General features: G+C 33.6%; 1 protein-coding gene across 1 annotated transcript; it reads right to left on the bottom strand.

The window, feature by feature from the left end:
* Positions 1-698: 698 nt before the first annotated feature.
* Positions 699-24,234, bottom strand: LOC124361893 (protein Peter pan-like). Its single transcript, XM_046815948.1, has 8 exons — positions 24,048-24,234; positions 15,409-15,576; positions 10,586-10,909; positions 9,425-9,609; positions 8,028-8,169; positions 6,574-6,683; positions 1,737-1,975; positions 699-975 (listed from the first exon to the last, which is right to left on the bottom strand). The coding sequence occupies exons 1-8, from the start codon at positions 24,069-24,071 to the stop codon at positions 752-754; spliced, it is 1,416 nt and encodes a 471-aa protein (XP_046671904.1). The 5' UTR covers positions 24,072-24,234; the 3' UTR covers positions 699-751.
* Between the last annotated feature and the right edge of the window lie 2,274 nt (positions 24,235-26,508).

The following is a 26,508-nucleotide window of genomic DNA, read 5'->3' as shown; positions in this document are numbered from 1 at the left end:
AGTGTACAAGCTTCGAGCTCCTGGACATCTTAGATCGATATTTTGGACATCCAGACATCATTTTTGGGCAAGTAACACAATTTAATGTTGTCTCATTTCTCACAGTGAATGTGTCCCAAATCATACAAATACATAAAGAACCAAAATATGCCAAGCATATTTACAAAACTCGTTCAATAATATTTCTCTTGGGTAGAAACAACCTTTTGTGCTATACCAATGTACAAAATCTTGATTTACCACTTAGTTAACTTTTAGTTGAATATACGGATATCTGTAAAAGAGTTTATGTATCTTTTAACACAATTCAACAGTTGTCACCAATGCACATTAATATGTTTTTAACTAAATTAACTTGTTCTCCTCCACTTCAATTATTATTACAGCACTGTGATCAATGCTATTGCTGGTATGCTCCAACTAACTTTCTACAATTGCTTAAATTATATAAGAATGTTAGGTAGGAGCAGCAGATTACAATAATCCAGTTACATTTGGAACAGAACATTGGTACAGGAGAACTTCATGAGTTTAGCATCAAAGATTAAATTAAAACCACTTACTGCCAAAGGCTTTATCATTGTCCTCTTGGCTTTAATTCATGTGTGTCAATTTTAACTATTAAAGGAGCTGGAGAGCAGTTACACGAGAATACGTCTTAAACTAAAATAAAATAAGAAATATAATAAAACAATAAAAACACTTATATAAAACTTTATTTACAACATAATCTTCAATGTATAAAGTGATTTCATCGATGCCTTTGTCCTTTACGGACTTTACTTCCCATGACTTTTTTGCTTCTGCGACTTTTTTGTTGAAATCTCTTACTTAAACAAGGCTTGAATGATGTATTATTTCTCTTATCTCTATCTTGATTAAAGTCAGTCTTCAGTTTCTTGTTGTATCTATCTCTAGATTGTTTGTCTGAGTACGTCCTTTTCATGCCTGAAGACTTATGATTTGAAAACAGGTCTGAAACAAAATAAGAGACCACAAATATAAAATAAGGTTTACAAGTTTTCTGTTTAAAATCATTTGAAGTTTGCATATAAAAAAAATAACAATCTTTTGATTTTAAAAATCTATGTAAAATATATTTCAGTTTGCAGGACAAATTGTTCCTCTCGATGCTTTTTCATAAAATTGCATTCTCTAATCATTTGAAAAGATTTTATCTTTATATCTAGTATTATCTTTATGAAATCAGACAGATTTGAAATGTATTATCTAATTTTTTAAAATTAATATGTAGTCAAAAATACATGTCCATAAACTAGTATTATAACATTTACAAAATTGTCTTTAGCTGATTCACAATACTTTAGTTTGAGTGTTTTCCTTGTAACTCTTTTCATTGTTTTAAGACTCTATCAAAATTTATTTTCTTTGTTACTAAAAAATACTTAGAACAAAATTAATGTGAGAATGTTTTATATATATATATACTTGCTGTAACCACAGAAAGAGCCTGGTGTTTTTAGGAGATATGACCAGCAGTTAGAATGTTATAAATGAGCCATTCTTTGTCTGTAGGTATGATTCAGTATGACTTATTTGAGCCATTAGTCTGTGGAGATAAGGAACAGTGGCTCGTAAAGGAGCTTGTTGGTTTATATTTGGAGTTTACAATTGACGGTCGGTAGCCAATGTTTAAAATCAACAATGCATAACTACACGTTGAAAACTACCCATGTGCTTCTAATAACTCACATTACAGATTCAAGTTAGCTTACCTTTATCTGGATCTTGTCCAACTTCCTTTCTGTACCAGTCCGAATCATTTTCATCATCAGCCTCTCCCGTTTTTGTTTCTCCTGCTAGTTTCACACCTTCAACATCATCTTTCTTGGGATGATATTCCTTCTTTTTCTTTTCAATGCCTTCAAGTGATTTCTTTTTCAACAATTCTTTTTTCCTCTCCTTTTCTTGTTTGTTCTTCTCCTGTATTCTCTTTCGTTCCTCTTTCAGTCTCCTGTAAATCATTTAAAAAAACACTCAAAATTTGTACAAGTATTATTAAAAAAAGAAAATGGTAGAACAAAAATTTATTTTAATACGTTCACATTTATTTGCATAAAACTAAAAATAAAAGTCTTTGCTTTATCGCAGAGATAATAAGAGATAAAAAATAAAAGTTCTCATTAATGGACTTTCCTTTTACAATAACTATTGTGTTCACCAACTTTGTCACATGAAGTGGACTATATTGTCTTCAAGTATTAACATGTTTTCACACAAAACAGGTAATGCTTGGTAATTTTCATAATGTGATTTTGATACAGAGATGATCAAGTGGTTGATTTCACTAATCCAAACTGCCATTTTTACAACTTGTCACAGCTTTGATATAACCCACTACAATAACAAAACTTTTCTGAAGAAAAATCAATTTTACAAACATATATAATCCACAAATACATCCTGATAAGGAAGAATATTCTTTATATTCAATAAAATATCGAAAACACACCAGTCGTATCTATGAACAAGTCTTATATTTTGTCAAATAATGTCACTTGAAAAGGTTGGTGTAATGTAAACTAATATAAATAAATGTTACAGAGCAAATATAGTTTACGTAGGAGGTGACATGGGTTTGTTCACAATCCATGTCTAATTTAAAAGACTAGAACTTCAAAGAACTAACTTTCAAAGCTTGCTTCTGAAGGGGACTGTCACAAGCAATTGAACAGAGGAATTTCGTTACAAAAAAAGTATTCCTAACCTTCCAAAAAATTTAGTTGTATCCATTGACAATTTCGTTATATCAATGTTCAAGTAAATAATGCTTCTAATTCGAACGTGAAAAAAGCTGATATGACTAGATGGTTAGATAAGCATAAAATTAAACTATACTGCTTTTCAGTACTATAACAAACTGCAGAAACAGATTAAACTACAAAAAAATGAATACAAATATTTTGCTTTGACAAACTCCTCAGACAATTTTATCAGTCTGTTGTTTGATTATCACCATACTATCCGGGCCTTCTTCTTCTATGGGGCAGCCTATTGCCATACACTTCAGCCTCAAGGATCTTTTGCGCATCCGGGAAGCACAGTCTTTGGTTTCAGCAGTTCTACAAACCGCTGAAAACAACCGATCAGGTCCTTCTGGGGAAACTTGTCCAGACTACCAAAGATGGCGTACAGCTCCCTTGCTATTGCAGGGCACTCTAAAGAGTGCTAAAGAGCAGGTGTTCAGCAGTTTCCTCCTGCTCGTCACACATTCTACAGAGCGGATCCTCCCGAAGGATATCGACTCTGTGAAGATGCTTCCTCAGGTGACCATGTCCCGTAATCAAACCCATATCGTAATCCTACTGATGTTCAAAGATATGAGCAGGTCGTCCGCAACTAGGTTCCACAGAAGAAGAGAAAGGATGCCACCCTGGGGACAACCCCTCGTAGTCCTTGCACTGATGCTTGCTCCCATAAAAGTGGTAGTAACCACCTTTTCTCTAAGTAAGACCTTATCTAGTCACATGTTTGACCATCAATACCACCTCTTGAGACCGCATTGATAATCACCTGAGTGCTGTATTGTCAAAAGCTCCTTCGATGTCTAGAAAGACACCTATGGCTACTTCCTTCACTGCCAGCATCTTCTCAATCCTGCATAGTAGAAGCAGGGCTGACTCGCACGATCCTCCTGGAATGTAGGCATGCTGATTTGGATGTAGAGGGCGCTCCAAGAGAGATCCCTCCCAAAAAAACCTAGCAACCGTCTTCTCCATAGTTTTCAGAAGAAAGGAGGGTAGACACATCCAGGCTAGACCTCCCCTGATTCGGTATAAACACTTCTCTGGATACCCTTCAGGACAGAGGAATGTACCTGAGAGCCAGAGAACAGCAGGAGAAGGGGAATATTAAACTCCCTCTGCAAGCAAACCGGTCTCACTCCGTTTCCCCAAGAGCTTTAAATGTAGCCTCCCTCTCCACAACGAGATCAGCACATTGTGAACTGTCAATGGGACAATACATTTTCAGAAAAATGTCAATACTATCTTCCTCCATGTGCGAAATATGTGAGTTCATCTGTTATCTTGTGGACGGAAAAAATTCCAGTTGAGGTTTATAGTGCGGGTAAGAGGAATCAGAGGCATAGTAGAGGTGTGCCTTTGGAGCTGGAGCTGTTTCAAATCAGCGCTCCGCTGCTGGAGCGGAGCGGAGCAGCGCTCCGTGACTCTCGAAACAGCTCCAGCTCTAACCTTATATATTCATATAATTACTCTCTCGGAGCGTCTGTGGAGCTATCAGCTGTGGCCTACAACTTGTTGACAAACCAAAACAAACCAGTTTCAGTTTCAGTAGGAGTTCTAACGTAGACATACAGTGAAAAGTGATATTTTTGTGCGGTTTACGAGTATGACTAGTATTGATTGGTTTTTGTGCAGTTAATTAACATGGCATCAAAAGTACAGAAATCTAAGACAAGTTCAATTTGGTCTCATTTTACAGTTATTGATGCTAACCTTAAAAACTGTAGATGTGAACATTGTGGCTTGGTTATGTGCTACCGTACATCAACGTACAATTTGAAGAGGCATATTGAGAGAAAACATGTCGGAATTACTTTGAGTGTTATAAGTTCAAAATCAACAAGTGTAAGTGATCGTGATGTGAATGTTACAACCAACACTGGACCTACCGATTCAGCCGCTTCATTTAGTAACTTTGCAACTGAAAATGAACCTCAAACCTGGTGAGTTGCCTTCTAATCAATTAGATAAGCCAAAGGGAAGTGCTAAAACAAACCACTCTATCGAGTTTTATACAAAAAAAAATGAATAACAACCAAAAGAAAAAGGTAGAAGCTGCGTTTCTAAAGCTATTTTACAAAGATTTCCAACCGTTTTCTATTGTGGAGGACTCTGGTTTTCGGGAATTCGTTACAGCTTTAAACCCTTCTTTTGAAATTCCATCAAGGAAAGTGGTTTCAAAAAACCTAATACCCACCACGTACGACAAATGTAAGCTTCAAGTAGCTGAGTTAATGAAAAATGTGGAAAACATCTGTTTAACGACAGATGCATGGACATCTACGATCAATGAATCGTATATAGCTGTTACAGGGCATTTCATTACCAATGATTTTGTGTTGAAATCAGTTCTCTTAGACTGTATTTTAATGGAGGGCTCACATACTTCTAGCCATTTAGCCGAAGAAATCAAGAAAATAACGAATTTCTATAAAATCTCAGACAAAATCTTAGTTGTTGTAACAGACAATGCCTCCAATGTCGTTGGAGCCATAAAAAATGTTTTAATGTGGAGTCATTGGCCGTGCTATGCACATACTCTTAACCTAGTGGTTCAAGATGCCATATCAAAGGTAGATACAGTAATCACCAAATTGTGTATCTAAATGCAAATCATGAATACTTGTGTAAATAATTTGTATATTATTTTATATTTTCTGTTACCGTACTATTTTTTTATGTTTTATTACTACAGTGTGAAAATAAATATAAATAAAATGTACGTGTAGTCTTCTTACCCAAAAATTAGATTTTCATAATACGTATTATAAAAAAGTAAGTAGTAATTAAAACTGTCAGCACCTTAGCATATTTGTTTACAGTAGTATTTGCTGTTTATAACATCATAACCAAGCAATAAGCTCCAATCTACAAGGGAGCGGACAGATGCCGCACATCGTGCCGGAGCGGTTGCCGGAGCTGGAGCTGTTTAAAGAGCTAGCTCCGCAAACGGAGCCGGAGCTAGTTTGGCTTCTCCGCTCTCGGAGCTACTTGGCACACCTCTAAGGCATAGTAGTGTAGCCAACATTGGATTCAATGAATAAAACTCTTCTGTTTATATATGTAGTGTATGATACTATTTTGTCTTATATCCTTGCAGTTTAAAACGTTGATTGTGCAAAATAGTAGCGAGAGTAGTTGGTCTCACACAGTATAGAACTGCAGTGACAGTAGTTGGTCTCACACAGTATAGAACCGCAGTGACAGTAGTTGGTCTCACACAGTATAGAACCGCAGTGACAGTAGTTGGTCTCACACAGTATAGAACCGCAGTGACAGTAGTTGGTCTCACACAGTATAGAACCGCAGTGACAGTAGTTGGTCTCACACAGTATAGAACCGCAGTGACAGTAGTTGGTCTCACACAGTATAGAACCGCAGTGACAGTAGTTGGTCTCACTCAGTATAGAACCGTAGTGACAGTAGTTGGTCTCACACAGTATAGAACCGCAGTGACAGTAGTTGGTCTCACACAGTATAGAACCGCAGTGACAGTAGTTGGTCTCACATAGTATAGAACCGCAGTGACAGTAGTTGGTCTCACACAGTATAGAACCGCAGTGACAGTAGTTGGTCTCATACAGTATAGAACCGCAGTGACAGTAGTTGGTCTCATACAGTATAGAACCGCAGTGACAGTAGTTGGTCTCACACAGTATAGAACCGCAGTGACAGTAGTTGGTCTCACACAGTATAGAACTGCAGTGACAGTAGTTGGTCTCACACAGTATAGAACCACAGTGACGATGGTAAGTAAACAACCAAAAAGGGCCTTAAATAACTTAAACTCTAATTTCAAAACACTTACCTCTTTTGCTCTCTTCTCTTGTTAATGAGAGCAATTTCCTCATCAGTTTTTGTGATTAGGTCATGGTATATGACCTCCCCTTCACAGAGACCTCCTTCCACCTTGATCAGCTGTTTTGGAAAATCAAATAAAATATTAGATTAAATTTAACTTATATTAAAAGCCTTATATTATTAATAGACAATCTTTTTTAAACCTCTCACATTGCAATTTTGAAAAAGAAAGAATTTGACAATATTAGAATAACTAACAAAACATTAATAATTTTCACTTTTAATATTTTTATATGTGTTCGTAGTAAAATATAAATGTATATTGCAATATAAGTCTAACAATACATGGAAAGCATAAGAACAAAAGATGTAAATTTTATGTGACCTGCTACATGTGCTAACAATTGTTGACATAATATTTCTTTACAATCTTACTTTATTCTTCTTAATATAAGTAGGAGTATTTTATCCATTAATAATTCTAAACACATAATAAAAGTGTTGTTTGTTAGGGTTTTGCGTCTTATAATACACTTTGTTGATGTTTGAAAATTAACAGTAAATAACTCTTTGACGCTAAACAGAAAACAAACATAAAGCTGTCATACAGTCTATAGAAAATTCTTAGGCTAGTTGAAACATACAATTTTGATTTGTAGTAACTTACAAGTAAGAAGAAAATAAACGTACTAAAAATCCAGATAGTTTTAAACACATAACTTAATATTACAAATGGCAAGCGTCATGACTGTGATACACTTACTTATCTTGATCCATTAGGCCACACATTCATTACTGCATTTTTACTACTACATAAAATAAATTACACATATTGTATTATATATTGTTATATTCAGCGAGAACTGCAGTATTATAGGTATATGTAAAAGTATAATTTTATTTGCACAGAAAATTATGTTGGCAGCACTAACAAACAAAACTTTTTTATTTATAAATATAAGATCAATTTGTACATAAAATTTTGTTTTAAAACATTTTGGACTAATGGACACACATGGAAAGTTTGGTAAGTTTTACTTTTATATATTAGTATTCCTTGTACTTTACAGAAAAACCCATGTAAATATTCAAATTACGCTTAATAGCTGGGATAAAAAGGGCCCAGTGTTGTAGGGCTAATTAAACTAGTCTACCTTTGTACAGAAGACTCAAGATTGTGTGATACATTTCACACTATATATATATATATATATATATATATATATATATATATATATAATATATATATATATATATATATATATATATATATATATATATATATATATATATATTATATATATATATATATATAAAATTATACATTTATGAATAAAGCAATACTGTACCCATTATAAACTATTCACAAAATTTCAGCAGCATTGTTTTAAAACATTAGATTAAAAAAAAGAATAAGGTTATAACAATTATAACTATAACAGGTTTTCACCATACAATTACCTGCAGTGTCATCCTAGGCCCTAGTTCACTGAGCCGGATGGCTGACTGGCCATCCTGTACGTTTCCCCGGGACGATATCTTCTGCGGCAGAGTTACGTGGCTCTCCCCATCATCCTCGGCCTCACTCTCAGATACGTCTCCCCTGAATCCACAAACACCTGACATTAAAGCCTTGATTTTTTACAGTTGCAGAGAAACAATAATGTGTCTGAATTGTTTAATATAAAAGTTTTATATGAATCTTGAATGCCTCATTATAACTTCTTTATACATATACAATACAAATAAAGGTTTCAAATAAATATTTTAGTTCCTTAGCATGCCGAATAACAACAGCTGGCTATAGCAAGAGCTTTGAATTATATGCAAGAAGTCTATAGTCATTATTGAAGTATTGAAGCCAAGTAACATTATTTTAGCAACAGTGTCTGAAATCAAGTTCGATACAGCATAACATTTATGGTCTAGAAGAAGATGTACGGGTACCAATATCTTTGATAAGCTTAAAAAACTGCATTCATGCTTTGTTTATACTAAACGATTCATGCTTCAAACCTAGAATAACCAGATATCCAGTGATTCATTTATAAAATTCACAAACATCTGCTACAACAAAAACATCAGTTTATACAAATCATAATCAACAATATTGATAAGTTTCTTCCCCAAGTCTCTTGATTTCTCACAGAAAAATACTACAATACAGTATGGCAACACTCCGATAACATACCTCCCAAGAAATTCAATAATGTTCTGATTCACAATCTGTAGTCTACACTTCTGTCGTCTAGATAGAATTGAAGCCAAATCTTTTATACCAAATGAAATCATATGAATTAATAACCAAACTAGAACAAATTCCAGTTGTAATGGTTAAGCAATAATGTCAGCTAAGACTAGTTAATGTCAGAATTTGTTAGTTAACTCTGGTATGGTCACAGAACATCAAACTGACTGAACTTCATCTATGTAAGTTACTTATTCCTATTTCATCTCGCTAAAAAAAGTATTACTTGACATTCTTCTACTCCCATTAATGAAACTGTGGAAATGACATACATCTTTCTCGAGTAGAACAATGATGATTATCAGTTTGTTTCCGCACAGTTACTTGATGATTCACTACAACGTACATGAAAACTGTTAAAAGCATCTACAGAAGTAAAAAAATGATGTACTAACCTCTTCTTCTCACAATAGGGGAAGTCATTTGTTTCAAAATCACTGATAGTAAAATTATGTTTTACAATTCCATATACCTTTTACAGTGAAACCAAATTCTGACCCAACTAACATTATGTAGGTCTAAATTTTTTGCAAAAGGTTATTGCCACAAAAATAAAGATTTCCTCAATACCAGTAACAAAAATATAAACTGCTAAGTTGAATTTTCTAACCTCAGAAGAAATTCAGAGACATCTTCGTAGCGACCAAGATTAGGCACTTTACTCTGAACAAGTTTCTTTACGCCTCGAGACAAACCAACAGGAGCCACTCTTATCCCGTAATGTCGGAACTCAATAGATTTGTCCTCACGGTTGTAGTTAAACAGAACACATCTGCGAACTGAGTCCAAGTTCACCTGGAACAATTTACACCCAATTTACAATTACAATTTAATAGATAACTAATGAAACCAAATCATTGATTGTAGACCATTTTACAAATGGATTTGATCACTGCCACTTCAATACTTATAATTTAATTATTTCTTAGATAATCAACATTCATAATTTTTTATAAATATTTATATTCTACACGTATACGTAAATATAAATCTGAATGTTGTCTAATTAACTTTTTCTCTGTCAGGTGTCTTATTAACAAAAGACACCTGTCTTTGTTCCAAAAGTGACAAGGCTGTCATCAGAGATAAATTGTAAAACTGACAGTTATATTTGCAAAAGTTCAGAAACCGGTCATTGCCAGTTTTAGTGTAAACTGCTGACATTCACAATACAAGATATTGACAGTAAAAGTGTGTGTTTTTTCCCCCTCTTAGGACAAGAAGCTTATAAATTGCACTTAGCACTGTAAGAACCTTTGCGCTGCTTCTGGAGTGACAGGATATTCAGGATGGGTAAGGTTAGGGAGTAGGGGCCGCCTCCTATCGAGATCCATGAGGAAGAATTAGGGCACTACATCTCAGTCATGTCACCCCGAAAGAAGGGGAGGCCAGCTCTGAACCAGCCTCTCCAGTAAAAGTAAGCAGGGGGTGGCACACCTTTGTTGAGGCTAGCAAGAACCTCTTAGGTTAGGGAGCAAACTCCAACAGTCATCTCCCACAGCAGACTAGACCTATCGAATTGCCCATGAACCCCAGGATCTCGACATTTGCGGTTAGTGATGTGCCAGTCCTGGACATCTATAAGGTTGCCCAGATTTAAGTGACACTTCGGTTTTTGCTGTGCCCAGTGGCCGGTTTAACTGGAAGGTGTAAACCAGCCAGAAGTGATCCCTGCTGGGTACAGTGAAAGTGTTATATTGAATGGATCTTTAAGTAAACACTGAATGTAATTTCTTATGTTATGTTATTTAAAATATTTATTTGTCCTTACCTTGGTCAAGTTGATTGTCGGAAACATGTTCTGAAACATGGTTGCCATTAGTTTCATGTGAGCTCCTTCCCCAGAGAAATTATTCAGGACAACTAGAGGGAAATTTCTGAATGCTTTATCAAAAGCATACTGCTTCCTCAGTTGAGACAAAACTTCTCGAGACAAAGAATACTTCAACATGCGAAATGTAAGAGTCGGACCACGAGGAAACCGGCCGAAACGAACGTAGCTTGCAGTTTCAGTGCTCGTAAACATCACCAAGTGGGATACATGGAGTAGACCCGCTACTGCTGAAAAGTCTTTCAACACATTCTTCTTCCTCACCTGTAGTAAACAATGTAAAGATTACACAAACCATTCAGTACAAAAAAGATGGTGTATAAAATTAAAAAGAAGATGCACTTATCAATTAAGACTGTAGATTCAAAAAATTTAAAGAACTCACTTTTAAACCTCTTCTTGAGATTTTTCTTGCCTATCTATCAACCTTTGTGTTAGTGTAGAGGAATGATTTGACTTTTAAGGCCGATTTAATATGTTGATATATAAATCCAGCGGTTCATCAAGTTGAATCTAATAGTAAAAACTTAAATAATATAAGTTATAGCAGTAAATAGAAGTAACAATTATTCCAAGAGGCCTATTAAAGTATTACCTCACTTATATTAATTGTCACCCAAAATGATCTGGAAAGAAAAATTCAGATAAACCAGGGATATAGTGAGAACACAATTGGTCACAGATAATTAGGAATTTATTTTTTTACATATGCAACAGTAAAAGAAAATTAGTGTTAATATTTGGTTTTATAGCGATTAATTATAGAAAAAACACATTAAAAGGAATTTTGTAAACTGTATTTATTACAATTGGTCAATGTCTTCAGACAAAACCTTACACATGCGGTTCTGTGGTCTAATTTTACGTATAAAAACTATGATGTTACAAGAATACAATACATTGTGGAAGTGTCGGAATATGCCACTGGCATCTGAATAAGTCAAGAAGGAATAATAGCATGAATTTTTTACTTTAAGCATTTACAAAAAAGTATTTGTGCTAGAAACAAATATTATGTAGCAAATACAAAAAAGAATTCCTCTTGTTTTATTGTACATATTGTTCTATTTGAAATCTTTGCAAAACCAAACAATCAATGATCCACTTTTTTCCACTTTAAGCTAGTGCAATTTGACCAAATAATTTGTTCATTATTTTTATTTTTATTATAATAATGATTGATGACAGTGGTGATAATGATTTACCAAAGGAATGTTTAGAGATTGATAGCCCACTTAAATTTAAAGATTTCTACAGTTTTACGGAGAGTAATAGGGTTATCAGTAGTAACATTAACTTTTTCCATTCTAATATTAGAAGTTTTTCTAAAAACTTTGATGAGTAAAAGGTATATTTGAGTTTGATAGTAAGCAATGTAGATGTAATTGTTCTAACAGAGTGTTGGCTGAAGGAGGGGGAGGAGGGAGTGAACATTGAGGGGTTTAACCTTGTACTGAGTGATAAATTACGGAACCAGAATGACGGCGTTATTGTTTATGTAAATAAGCGACTTTCTGCAGTTACATCACAAGCTACTTTGGGTGACGTTTACAGCATTTCACTTAACTTCACGTACCTAAATACTCACTACAACATTTTGGCACTATACAGAACGTTTGACAGTGACGTTGGTAGTTTTATAGATGCGCTCGACAGCTATTATAACAATGTAGAACGTAATAAAAAAATGCATTTTACTAGGAGACATGAATATTAACCTTTTGGCACCTGACGATATTACTAACAGATATTTTAACTGCCTTATTGGTCATGGACTTGTACAATGTGTGGACAAAGCGACTCGGGTGACGGAGCACAGCACGACCTGCCTTTACCACGTGTTTGTGAGATATAACGACATGCAGAGTGTGCAGGCCGCCGTGCTGTACACCGCCGTCACTGACCACTACAGCACCGGCCTCAGGATCACAGTCCATGCGACTGCCACTGACACACCACTAGTACCGATTACATATACTGACGAAAAAACTGTTTACCGAGTGTCTTATCACCTCAAACTGGGATCCCGTCCTGAATTGTTATGATGTCAACGAATGTTCGGCTAATTTTTCGGGCGTGATTACTGAATCTTTATCTATCGCTAAAAAAGAAATAAAACATCCCACAACACGGAAGAAAAAACTTAAACCATGGATTTCCAATGACTTAGTAAATTTGATTCGTAAAAGGGATAAAATTAGTAAAATCTTAAAAAAACAACCTTTTAATCGTGAACTTAGAACTTATTATAATATGTTAAGACGTGATTTAAGCAACTCAATAAAATCTACAAAGCGGGATTACTATAGATTGAAATTAAATGACTGTACAAAAAATGCTAAATTGTTTTGGGGAATTATTAACAAATTAATTGGGAGGAATAAATGTAGAGACAACTTTCCTATTCAAAGATTTCTACCAGGTGCACCTATAGCAAGGAGGTTTTAAAACAGGTTGCCAATGATTTCAATGATTTTTTTCGGCTGTTGGCAAAACCCTGGCCGACGAAATTGATTCAGGGGGGGATCCAGTGGTACGCGACTCTGATTACTGGCTGAACACTGAATTCTCACTACAGACTGTGACCGAACATGACGTAATACACCAGGTCAATGGCCTGAGGGGTGGATCCGCAACGGGGATGGACGGGGTCTTGGCTAACCTTTTCAAGGCTAATATCCATGTTATATCTCAACAGTTAACACATTTAATTAACTTAAGTATCTCAACTGGTGTATTTCCCGATAATTTTAAGCTAGCAAAAATCTTTCCTCTTTTCAAATCTAATGAATTTACAAACAAAAACAACTTCCGTCCCATCTCATTGTTAAGCGTTTTCTCTAAGGTCTTAGAACGAATAGTTAAGGATCAACTCGTCTCATTTTTACAAAACCATAACATTTTGAGTGAGTGTCAGTATGGATTTAGGCCAGACAAAAGTATCAATGACGCATTATTTGATATCAACAGAGATTTAAACAAAAGTATTTCAAAAAATAATAGGTGCATGCTTGTTTTTTTTGGATTAAAAAAAAAAGCATACGACTCTGTAGATCGCACTATTTTGTTGACAAAATTAGAAATGATAGGGGTCCGCGGCATTGCGCTAGCGTGGTTCCACAGCTACTTGAGCGAGAGGCGACAGGTTGTGTCCATCTGCGGAGAGAACAGTGATCCTCAGTATGTGGACTATGGTGTGATTCAAGGTAGTACATTGGGACCTATTTTGTTTTTGATATATATAAACAATATTTCTAAACTAAATTTGTATGGAAAACTCTTTTAGTTTGCGGATGACAGCTTAATTTTTATTTCTGGTAACAATTGGATGGAAGTACAGGAAAAGGCTGCAAACGACTTAATGATTTTGAAAAAATGGTTAGATCAATATTTTCTCTCGCTAAATATATCTAAGACAAAATTTCTACCTATTTCCTTGAACAATAATTCAGATTACAATTTAAATAGTTTGAGAATTCATCAATGTGGCAATTCTGCAAATTTAACATGTGGATGTAAAATTATCGAACGTGTTTACAAGTTACAAATATTTAGGTGTAATTTTCGATCATCGCCTTAAATGGTCTGATCATATAGCCTATGTTCAAGCAAAAGTAAGGAAATATATTTTCGCTTTCAGAAATTTAAGCGATGTTTTAAATGAAAAGGAAATTAAAATAACGTATTGCGCTTATGTTCAATCTCTTCTTACATTTGGTAACATTGCTTGGGGTGGCGCATTAAAATCAGTTTTGGAGCCCCTTTACATAACACAAAAATGTATCTTAAAAGCAGGATTAAGGAAAAATAAGCGTTATCCTACTGACACTCTTTTTCACGAATCTTCACTCCTTTCCTTGCGACAGTTGTACATAAAACATCTTTTAATTCATATTTATAAATATTACAACATAATTTTCCCAGAAACATCACATTCTTATAATATGCATGCAGTTAATGTCGGTATACCTGTTACAAGATTAGTTAAATCATTTTCAATAACAAATTCCTTTTATATTTCCCATGTATTGTTCAGAAACATTTGCAAAAACTTCAGTCACTTCAAATTATACGAATCAACTTCAATTTCAATTTTTAAGAAAAACGTTAATTTCTTCCTTCTACAGATTGGCCTTGAGGGAGCTGAGGCCCTAATCTTATCAGAATATGGGCGGGCTTGACCTTGGTCCTTTCTCTCACCCCTCCCCCCTCCAATACCTCCTGTCATTCATCTACATTTCAAAGTGATAACTACTTCTAATAAATTATATATAAATTTTTTTTTGTCGGATTGTTTAATTTAAATTATTTTTGTTATTGTTGCTCTTTTGTTTGCGCCTGAACCATACCCGGCAAAACAAACTAACATTAATTTCTGTAAAGGATAGCGTCTCTAGCCTACGCACAGGCTGCTTGCCCATGTAGGCTAATTTCCAACAAATATATATTTAGAAATTACAATGTTTAAAATTTCATTGTTAACAAAAATTTATTTGCAAACCCATTTGTAATCTCTGTACCTATATGAAGATTGTGGAAATAAATTTATATTTCATTTCATTTAATTTACTGCATTTGCCAACACGTAGACTACTAATCAAAACCACCTGATTTCTAAACATCAGAATCTTGTTTTTACTGATACAAAAAACTTTACTTTATTCAATCATAAAAATTGTTTTATTAGCCAGATGGCGAAGGGAATGTACCTCCACATACATTTATATTAATAAACCTAATATGTGAAGAAATGGTTACTGTACCTTCAGTGAAGAAGCTGTAAATGGTTCCATTACTTTTCTGAAATCTTTTGTAAAATCAACAATTGTTCGCCCAACAGAGCCTCTGTGGATAACAAACGAGTGAGGAGCTCTTGTTAGCTCTTCTGGTTCTGTTTCTGCACTGTTAGGATTATTTTTAGCAGTTTTACCCTGAAAACAATTTTACACAATAACACACATTTTCTACAATAAAATGATTACAGTTCATAAAAGGTTGTCACTTAAATTATAAAGACAAGTAATCTAATAATTTATCTTGCAGGGGTTAGGGTGGCTGCTCTAAAAGTGGGATACAGGGATTGGCCTTAAGTAATGGAAATTTAAATTATAGTCATTCCTTAAAAGAATGATTAAAACAAAAGGAGGATAAAAATAAAAGTATTTTTTTACTTACAAGAATGATGAAAGAATTATAACATTTTGTGATAACTCAACAATCATTCATTTTGTTACGTTGATACTAAAATAAATAAAACAATATCGATTTTTTAGTTATATAATAGTCCGTCCTTAGCTAGTCAGTCGCTCCAGTTTGATAAACTTATAGATCTTAAATGTATTTGCTGGTCCACCACTCCTCAGGTAACAAATTTTTAATTATTTATTAACAAAGAAACCCATCATTGCGCCTTTGTTTATATGCCATTGACCTTTATATGCTATTTTACGTCCAATATGCAATGCTCAATCTCTTAATTAATACTTAGCCATTTGTAATGAATGTTGATTATGCTGAGGGTGAAATTAAATTGAATCATGTTTTTATTAAGCAATAAATTAACTTTAAAGTTCTACAGAGACTGGATAAAGGGAATTACTTCAGAGGGTAATAAGGAAGTCATTATAGCAAAGAACAGCAAAGAAGGAAAAATAGAAAATATATCTGAAAGTTTATTACATATTGTTACACTCCCTGTTTTGTTTTCTTATTTTAAAGCTTAGTGTACTAGTTTACAGTATTCAACTTGAAGTTATAAAATTTTCATACAGCTAAAGTTTTAAATTGCCTATAATAATAATGCATTTGGAAATACTGTATACCTTATTAAACTTCAACGATATTCTCATTCCTGTGGGTGTCAGATTAGTAGAGTTTCGCTCTAATTATTTCTTCCTACTATCCTACCTGATCATCATCCTCTCAGAACTTAATTAACCATTTCTCATTAACTCAATTCTTCTAATTAACCATACAGTACTATTAATTATTATGTGCAATGGTATTTTTATATTAGTTTTCTGTTCATACGTTTTTGAGGTACAGTCATTTATAGATTTGTTTTTTCTGCATTTTACCTGTGAAATTGAGTAGACGTTGTTCATGAAAACGAGTATTTGTAGTTTTAGGATGCCAGTTAAGTAGATTCTATACATTTTGTTTTGTATTTATTCTTTTTTTGTCTTCAAATAATAAAATTAATTTAGTTTTATTAAATGAACTGGTTCAGGAACTAGCTTTGTAGTAGTTAAGGAACTAGGTTAGCAGTTCATGAACCAGGTTAGGATTCGTGTCAGATCCTCAGAGGATAAGTTCTTTCTATCGATGGAATCTATGGGCAGTTTCACACTGGTAGAATCTAACAATTTGTATAAATAGGGCCAGGGAATCATGCAGCAAGAGATTACTAATAGTTCATTTTATTTTGTTAGAAGAGCATAGGGGTAGGGTACGATAAGCGGACCCGGTTTTTTATATCGAAATTGGCAAACGATGTTACTTAATCATAATCATCGATATAATCAATCGATACTGATTAATTATTTTGAACAATTAACTTAAAGGTAATTCTAAGCAATATATGGGTCAACCTCGATTTTTCTCATATTACAATATAATGTTCCAATAGTCAATTAGAAAAGGAAATGACTAGAATTTCTTGCCGGAAAGCAGTTATAGGGAGCAGGCAACCACCAGACGGTCATATATTGCTTAGAATTACCTATTAGTGATCAGGGACACTGACGTGATCAGGGCTTCAAATTTGGAACTACTCGAGTTAATTTTTTTTCTAAAAGAGCAAGCACCGCGAAGCGCTGCGCAGCGGGCAGGCATCATGCGTGATCTGGGTATATACTGAATTAATTTCAGTCCGCGCGGCGTTATCAGTCACTGGCGGCCGGTCCTGATCAGTTGCTATCGTGATGTGCAGCCGTTCGGATGTTATGACTGTCTGGCAATTGCCGTCGGTTGGAACTCGAGTAGTTCCAAATTTGAAGCCCTGATCACTAATAGGTAATTCTAAGCAATATATGACCGTCTGGTGGTTGCCTGCTCCCTATAACTGCTTTCCGGCAAGAAATTCTAGTCATTTCCTTTTCTAATTGACTATTGGAACATTATATTGTAATATGAGAAAAATCGAGGTTGACCCATATATTGCTTAGAATTACCAACTTAAATAATCTGTATGAACAGCTGTAAACACTTTCAAATTATACACGTAAGGTAATATTTCAATGTTACATAAGTAATATTTTATTATTAAAAATGGCAGTCAATTTTAGAAAACTACACGACATTGCTTTGAAAGATGATAAAAACATGTTTTTTGTGGCTTCAACATGTTGGACCAAAAAAGCCCATTATGCTAAATTTGTGGGAAAGAAACAACTGGAACTGTGAGAGGAGCAAATTATGGTCGTCATCAGTTTTTCTAATTTTGGTTATAATAATTTGTTTTATCACTGTAAATATTAAATTCATATTTTAATTTAAAACGTGATTGTTATTGAGGACTATAGATGCTTTTATATCGATTGATAGTGTAGGATTTGAGATGCGAATATTAGGTATCAATGATTACATTCTTCCGATATAAAAAACCGGGTCCGCTTATCGTACCCTACCCCATATTTATTATCACTGAAAATGATTAAACCCTGCAGAACTTGGGGTCATAAAGTGTATAAATAAAATTTCAAAAACGAGACCAAAGCAAATGTTATTTTTCTTAACTACTTCAAAATGAATAGTAGGGGCTGGTAATGGTAAGATCAAATCATTGATAAAACTCATTGGTCCAGTAATACTATAACATACTACAGTAGAGTCCCGTTAATCCGACCTAATTGGGACCGAGCCCTATTCGGATTATGTGATTGTTCGGATTAGCCAGAATTACAGAAAAATACGGTTTTAAACTTGAGAATGGGTCTATTTTGTTATAGAATTATCAACATTGTTTATTAAAACATGTTTTCTGACTGTTGGGCAATTCCACGGTGTCGGACGTAAAATTCATACAGTTTTTCTTACTGTCTTTCTTAATTTATTGCAGTTGCCAGATAATATTTCACACTTTGACTACTTTAATTGAAAGAGCTAACAATAAGGAACATTTTGATAAATGAAAGTGCTCTTAAATATTACTCACTAAGTAATAATAAAATAAATGAAGGGTTGAGTGGAAGAAAGGGGCAAGTCACATTTTGCCACTTTTGAGAAAAATGGACCTAAAGTTTTTAAGTTATAACTTTTGTATTTTTTTTATTTAATTCAGCTCTGAAAACGGCATTGGGAGGGAAAGATACATATATTTTTTGTGGCAACTCCTGGTAAAAATTCAAATACTCCTTCCTACTAAATTTTCAACTTATCTACCACTTACCCCCTTTTTCCACTTAAAAAGGGGGTACTTGGGAATGGATGAAGGGGTTAAGTACTGTAAAATAATACTAAGATATATTATGTAAAATACAGAACTTTATTTGAAATGTTACCTTATGGAATACCTTTAGATAAGATTGTTGCACAACAACAAACAGTGTAAATACTCTTATGAAAAGAGTAACTTATCAGTCTTTTCGTGTTGGTAATAAAAACTGTAACTAAAATCTAGTTTTAAAATACAAAAAAGGCTCAATATCATTACTATTTAAAAGCTTAAATGAACTTAAATGGAGAACACCCTTATCTCAATGATAAACTTTAAACTGTAACTAATAGGCTACTCTTATTAAAAGGTAATATCTAAGTCTTTCTTTTGGTATAAAACGGTAACTAAAATAACTAAAACCTAGTCTCATTCAAAAAAGCACAATACTATTATTGTTTAATGCTTGAAAGAAGTTAAAAAGAGAACAGTGTATTTTAAGTCGTCTTTCCTCAGCGATAAACTTTACATAGTAAAAAATACTGTTGTTAAATACAACATCTAAGTATTTATGCCTTCTCTTGTAAGCTATTTTAAAAACAATAACTAAAGTCTACTTATAAAAAATTACAATCTTATTATTATTTTAAAGGCTTGAAATAGGTTAAGAGATATTAGTCTATTTTATTAATTAATCAGTTTTTCTCATTGGTTCAATGTAAAACTCTTTGTCACTTTTCTTTACTCTGTTTCTTTCACTGGTCACTCTTTGTTTATCTGCCCTTCCTCATTTTCTTCTGATTCTTTCTCCCAGTACCTGTTTTCTTGTTCTTCGATTACTCTCTGATAAAACCACTTATATTCTCCTTTAACATATTTAAGTTGTGTTTTCAAATTGTTGAGTTTCTCTTTGGTTACAGTCCCATACCGTTTTTCCTTACTTTCAATGTAAACAATCTTAAAAACACATTTTCAGACAATGTTCGATGATCATTCCCCTCCTTATTATTAGCTTTTGTGCCTTTTCTTTCCTGCTTTATCAGGGACACCTTTTTAAATGATGTGTTTTCATCATAGGTCTCTTTGTATAAATAACAACCGAATTCGTCAACCCTTATCCACTTTATTCCGTCACGGAATCTGACATTCTCTTCCAGAAGATCCTTTTTACTTTGTTTTAGGCCCAGCTTGTCAGAAAATCCTTCAAAATCTCTAAATGATTTCTCGGTACTGATTTGGCACACATATACATTTTCAGTGCGAGTTCTTTTTCGATGCGACTAAAATCACAGTCTGAATCCAGATAGCTATGGCCAACTTCCAGAAATTTATGATCGATTATTTTGAACATTTTTTTGGCCACCATGTACTGATAAAGTAGGATCAGTAAGAAGTTTTTATTTTGTCCTGTGCAAGAATCCGACCATATAATTAAGTGGTCACAATATATTAAGCTTGTATCTAGTTCGAATAAGGTGAGCAAGGAGCTTGCCACTTCATTACTGCCCCGATTCGCAACATCTTCTTTCCAATTGCAAAAGTCAGTTTTTTCTGTCTCTTTAGTAATAATATGTACTCCTGACATTTCAGCATGACATTTCAGCTAAAATACTTCACTGCTTTACAAAAATTGGTGTTTACTTTCACATCTAACCTCAACCACATATGATGACAAACCAACAATAATTATCTATCTGTTCTTAGTGGATAAAGGAGGCAAGTACATATAGAGTACTGGATAAAAGGGGTAAGTGCGCATAGAGTAATGGAAAAAAGGGGCAAGTGTGCAAAGAGTAAGTGGATGAAGGGGGTAAGTGCAATTTTAAGTGGAAAAAGGGGGCAAGTGAAGCACTTACCTCCTTCATCCACAAACTTTGAGTTCAGTTTCTGCACTTACCCCTAAATTCAAAATAATATCTCAGCTGTTACTGCAGTTAGGACAATGGGACCCAGTGTACCAAATACAGGATCACTTACTCCCTTCATCCATACATCTAACTCAATTTCGAAAAAAATGTTACTTACCCCCTTCTTCCACTCAACCCTTCAAATATCACTGGTGTCGGACGTAAACTGCTGAGAATGTTAGTGGTGACTTCATTTAAGATATGTTAAAAACTCTATGCATTCTTTTCACTTAGACATGCAATAAAAATTGTGGTGGTGCACTAATAGATATGCTATAAAAACATGAACATTTTAATTGGATTGATGATCTGGTTTTTTCATTAATAAAATAATAAGTTTGGTGTCGGACGTAAAATTTTTGGCGTCGGACGTAAAATGTCTGACTTAAAAAGAAGGATTTGAGATGCTAGAGAATAAAATACACAAGATTAAACTACTAATGCGATTTTTATTAGCTAACTTAACATGTGATAGACATTTTTAAGATGTTAAGACAAAAAAATTAATATACATTAATACTATCATTGAATTTATATTGCTCCCTAGTTCCCTCGCAAGGAATCGGAGATCCAATTTTCTTTATGACATCTTTTAATAGGTAAGAAATGCAATCTTCATCTTTGGGCCAGTAGTAGTACTTGCCAGTCTTTGAAACATGCATTACTTGTACTTCCACTTCATTTTCTTCAAGCTTCACTTGTTTGACCTCACCTGGGTAGAACACATCTTCGTACTTTACTACAACCCAGTCAAAAGGCTTAGTATCATTTATTTGCAGAGTAGGAACTGGCTCTCCTTCCACCATTTCATCTTCGTCACTGCTGTCTGAATCAAAAGCTTGTCCTTTTAAAATCCTTACTTTTCTCATAGAAAGGTCTGTACTAGTCTCCCCAACTATGATGTAACGCTGGTCAGTGACAGTTGCACAGTAGTGCACAGAATGAGTATCTGGCACTGGGACTGCTGAATACCACATCTCTTCAACTTCAGTGAATGAATTGTGTACATCTTCTTTGGAAATGAAGGCTACCATTATATTTGGGTTTCTTTCACTTGCTATTGTAGCAAATTGGTGGTGAATTAGGAAGACTTCTGGATGCTCTTTTAACAGCTTTACCTAAAGACTGCCTAGTGCTGAATGGTGAGCCTTGACCTTTCTCAGGAGTCACAGGGTCCTGACCACCTTGATGTGGTAAAGATTTTTTTTTAGAGTAGTAACCCATAACACGCTGTACTTCTCTGCATTTGAAATCTTTCATTTCCTTTTCGGTTGCTGATTCTTTGAATATTTGTCTATTCACTTTTTTTCTCAACCTATCTTTTTCCAAAGCAGCTGCATATTTTACTGGGTCAGCCTTCTGTCTTTCTCTTCTGTGGGCCATCTTTTCTTTATTTGTTAACGGCATCTGCAAAAATCCACGAAGCATTTAAGTAAAAGGTTTAAGTTTGCCTCTTTAAACTAAATACTAAAATTTTGTTAATATACTTGTGGACATAAGGTACAATTTTACTTTGAGGTTAGAAAAAGTCAAACTCTAATATAGATCTATATTATTATTTAAATATTTACTCAGTTTGATATTTTGCACAATAAAAACACTAACAGAATGAATTAAGAATATGCATTTAGACTTACCTTTGTATTTGGATATTAAGTAGAAAGGAATCAGGTTGGAGATGAGTTGTGAGTTTCTTCTCTAACAATGAACTCATTTACTGTGTAGTAAATAAAGTAACATAACCTGAAATAGAAACAACTACCTAACATTTTACTTCTTCTTCCCTTTTCAAAGAGGAATTTATTTAAAGGTTTTAATTGGTATTATACCCATTCAGCCTTTCACAGTTTTTTCATGTGTCATTGTATAGAAAGATAACCGACAATTTATTAATTTAATTAAGTGTAAAACATTACATAACCAAACCTTAAGAAGTTAGAAACCTTAGTAAAAAGGCAAGTGTAAAATATTTGTATGACCTAGCTGTTGTTAATGGTTGTTATGGGAACCAAATGCATTAGGGGTCGGACGTAAGTCAATTGTTGGAATAATATTTTACGTCCGACACCTGTCTATAAAATTATGTATGCAAGATAATTATTTTCTCAATGCATGTTGTTAAAGCACATAACAAGCTAGTTTAAAAACCAAAGTTTCATGTATTTAAAAAAATTTTGTAACTCAGCAGAAAACTAAACGTACTTTTTTGGTGTCGGACGTAAAATTAAAAGTGAGCCATATTCCAACACATCCAAATTCTTTTTTACTTTTGGATTTTTTTTTATGTCAGTATACCAAAAGTTAGCTTACTTTATAAGGTTTTGAACTATAAGTGTTTCAATTTTAAAATCTCTATAATAAGTATATTTATTTCATTGTTTGTTTAGGACCGTATTTCTAATTGTTGAAAAAAATTGAAATAAACTTTTGTTTAAAGCTATCATACTTAACAGCCAAACTTCATTTTGAAAATGTAGTACCAGTTTCTTATAAAGGTGTATTTGAGCTTTAAAAAAATATATAGTTGTATAGGATTTTATGAAAAAAACTTTTTTTGGTAGAGGTTGACGTTTCTGTGGAAATGCCCTGTTGCATTTTCTTGACAAATAAAACGTTTTTGCGAATACTAAGCACATTTACCTTATTTAGTGTGAGAGTTCTATTGTTAAGCAATGTGAGTCATCCAATAAACTCTCTTCAATGCGACAGAAGGCAATAACTGAACTTATGTCTTTTAACAATTAATATTGTACTCAATAATATCAGTACTGTACGTCCAATTTTTGTTTGATTTCACTTCTTAATACAGTAATTTAACTCATACTTAACCTATAAGTTTCAATTTGGTACTGTATTTAACTTCATTATTTATGTACTGTACCATACACAATTTGTTTTAATAAAATACTGTATGTCTATTTAATTAAAGTTTTCTTTGTTTATATACGAAATGATGCACCCATTTTCATTTTTTAAGTAATTAGTTCCTATAACTGTTCATTATCGTTATAAATTTAATAATTCCTCCTGGACCTGTTCGGATTAGCGGGACTCCACTGTACTATCCTAAATCTACTAATAGTAAAACTATTGGTTGAAAACAGATCCACCACTCTCTTACCTTTTTCGACCGTCTCTTTCCCATTGTACACCAGAATATAACTAGAACTACAAATATTAAAACCTCATACAGTACTAGCCACTACACTAGGAACTTCTTAAAATTCACTACTTTTAGGTTTTTAGCTGAGCCTGAGCGACTTTGAGTGAGGTTATAAGAGAAAGAGAGCCATACAACAACGGCTACCATGTGGATGTGGATATGATGCAGTGTTGCCAAAATTTATTACGAAATTACCCACACATGAACCCGAACTTAAAATGCCCAGAAGTACCAACGGGTAAAAACTTGCAGGACAAATTCTCTACATACAGCGCTTTGACAGCCCGTTTACGGTACAAGTTAAAATTAGCGTGAATCTGTATACATATAAATCTAAATTACTGTATTCAATCTAAAAACCTGAGTTATTAGTTAGATTTGACTTTGTTTCAGAAAATAATCAAACGGCATAATTCTGTCATTGAGGAGCTCTTCTTATTGGAAAACACTATTTTGTATTATTTAATAAAAGAAAACTGACAATTATCGAATAATTTTATTTTTCTCACACGAGGCCTTTCGACATCAAAGATGACATCGTCAGGTGTGAATCAACAGTTTTTTCTTGTTTATGGAAACAAGTCCATAAACACGAACTCGACGCTAATGGAACATTATACGTTAAGATAAAACATAAAGATAAAATATTAAACAATGATTTTGGACCGATTCAAAATTCACCCTTCCTTTAAAATATAACTAAATTCTTTTTTGACCCAGACTTTTATACATACATTAATATTTATTTTCTTTTACTTTTAATGAAACAAATCTTGTATTAAGTTTTATTCAGCTGATTATTGTTTCAAATTGTTGATTCACACTTGACGATGTCATCTTTGACGTCGAAAGGCCTTGTGTAACAAAAAAAAAACAGTAGCAGTCGTAGAGCGTTTTGGTAGAGGGTAAAATCCTCGGTTCGCGTCACCGACATGCTAATGATACTAACCTGCATGAAAAAGTCAGTCTCGCTGTGTTTTTTAACCGTATACTTGGCCGCGTACTACTAACCTGCATGAAAAAGTCAGTCTCGCTGTGTTAAAACTGTACCGGCGGAGTATGAAAACAGACTGCGAAAATCAGTGACCTTTACGGCTTCCTCTCGCGATTTAAAAGTGAAGCCAATGTCGTACAATTCTGTAAGATGCGTCAAATTAAAGCTCTTAATATTGGCAATCTATTGGTTACATTTTTAAATATTAAAAAAAATTTCGAAATAATTTTGATTATTGTTTACATTTTACATAGCGTTTACAATGACAAGAAAAAAGTAGTAAGCGAGGATTGTTTTATTTTTTGGTCAGAGAAAATTTGTCAGCGAGAAAGTTGTGTGAAAATAGATGAATATTTTTTTTGTAATTTACCATTTTTTTATTGGAAGTTTAGTTTAGCCTGTAGTAGCGTATGAAGTGATGAGTGAACGTTTCTGCCGGAACTGTAGTTGGCGCATTGGCTCACTGATACCGTATTAACTCAATAAATTAGTTTATTGTGCAATAAAAATACCTTTACGAAAGAACCAAGTTAATTTAACTAATTTATTAGTTTTAAAAATATTGTGGGTTTAATTGTTATTGCAATTATATACTTTATCCGTAGCAATAACTGTATTATTTACAACGGTGTTCAACTCACTGTTGTTCACTCGGTGTTTACTCACTTATAAATGAATAATGAAAACAACGAATATATTTTTAAACATTTTTAATATTTGTACGAATATTTGTATTTAAAATTTAGCATTATTAATTTTAATTATGTTTTTAATATTTAACCTCTTCATTATGAAATGAGTATTATTACGGTATAAGATTTATCTTACTAGCGTGGTAAAATAGATTTCTAGTTATTTGATAATATTTTTTCGTGGATTTTAAAATTGGAAAATTAAAAACGCGTCACATTTACAATTACAGATGTACTGCTACTATAACGTATTCTTAATTACTCTCAACTTAATAGTTCCGTTTTCACTTCTATCGGCAGTCCCACGACTGCTACTTGTGTTTTTTTTTTTTTAGAGCACTTTGGTCGCATATCTTTGACATACGCCGTAAGGCGTAGATTCCAGATGAAATTTTATATAATACATTGTTAACATGTTTATTCCAAGAAAGGTGTTCATCTATGATTAACCCTAAAAAATTGGTACAATTTTCTTGTGTTATGAGATCATTGCCAATTATAAGTGATGGTTGAATTTTGTGCCGATTTTGTTTTGTCGAGAACGTACTAAATTGAATTTTTTTGAATTCAATAACAGATTATGATTTTTTAATAATTCTTCAATGGCTGCAAGCTCAATATAGGCAGAAATCTCTATCTCTTCGTTTCGAATTGCCCGTTACTACCATATTAGTGTCATCTGCATATATACACATTTTACTTCGATTAATATTTTTGGTTATACCTCCAAGAT

Source organism: Homalodisca vitripennis, chromosome 5, assembly GCF_021130785.1.
Source record: "Homalodisca vitripennis isolate AUS2020 chromosome 5, UT_GWSS_2.1, whole genome shotgun sequence".
Taxonomy (NCBI): Eukaryota; Metazoa; Arthropoda; class Insecta; order Hemiptera; family Cicadellidae; genus Homalodisca; species Homalodisca vitripennis.
Note: the sequence above shows the minus strand (reverse complement) of the source record. Positions and strands in the feature narration are given on the sequence as shown.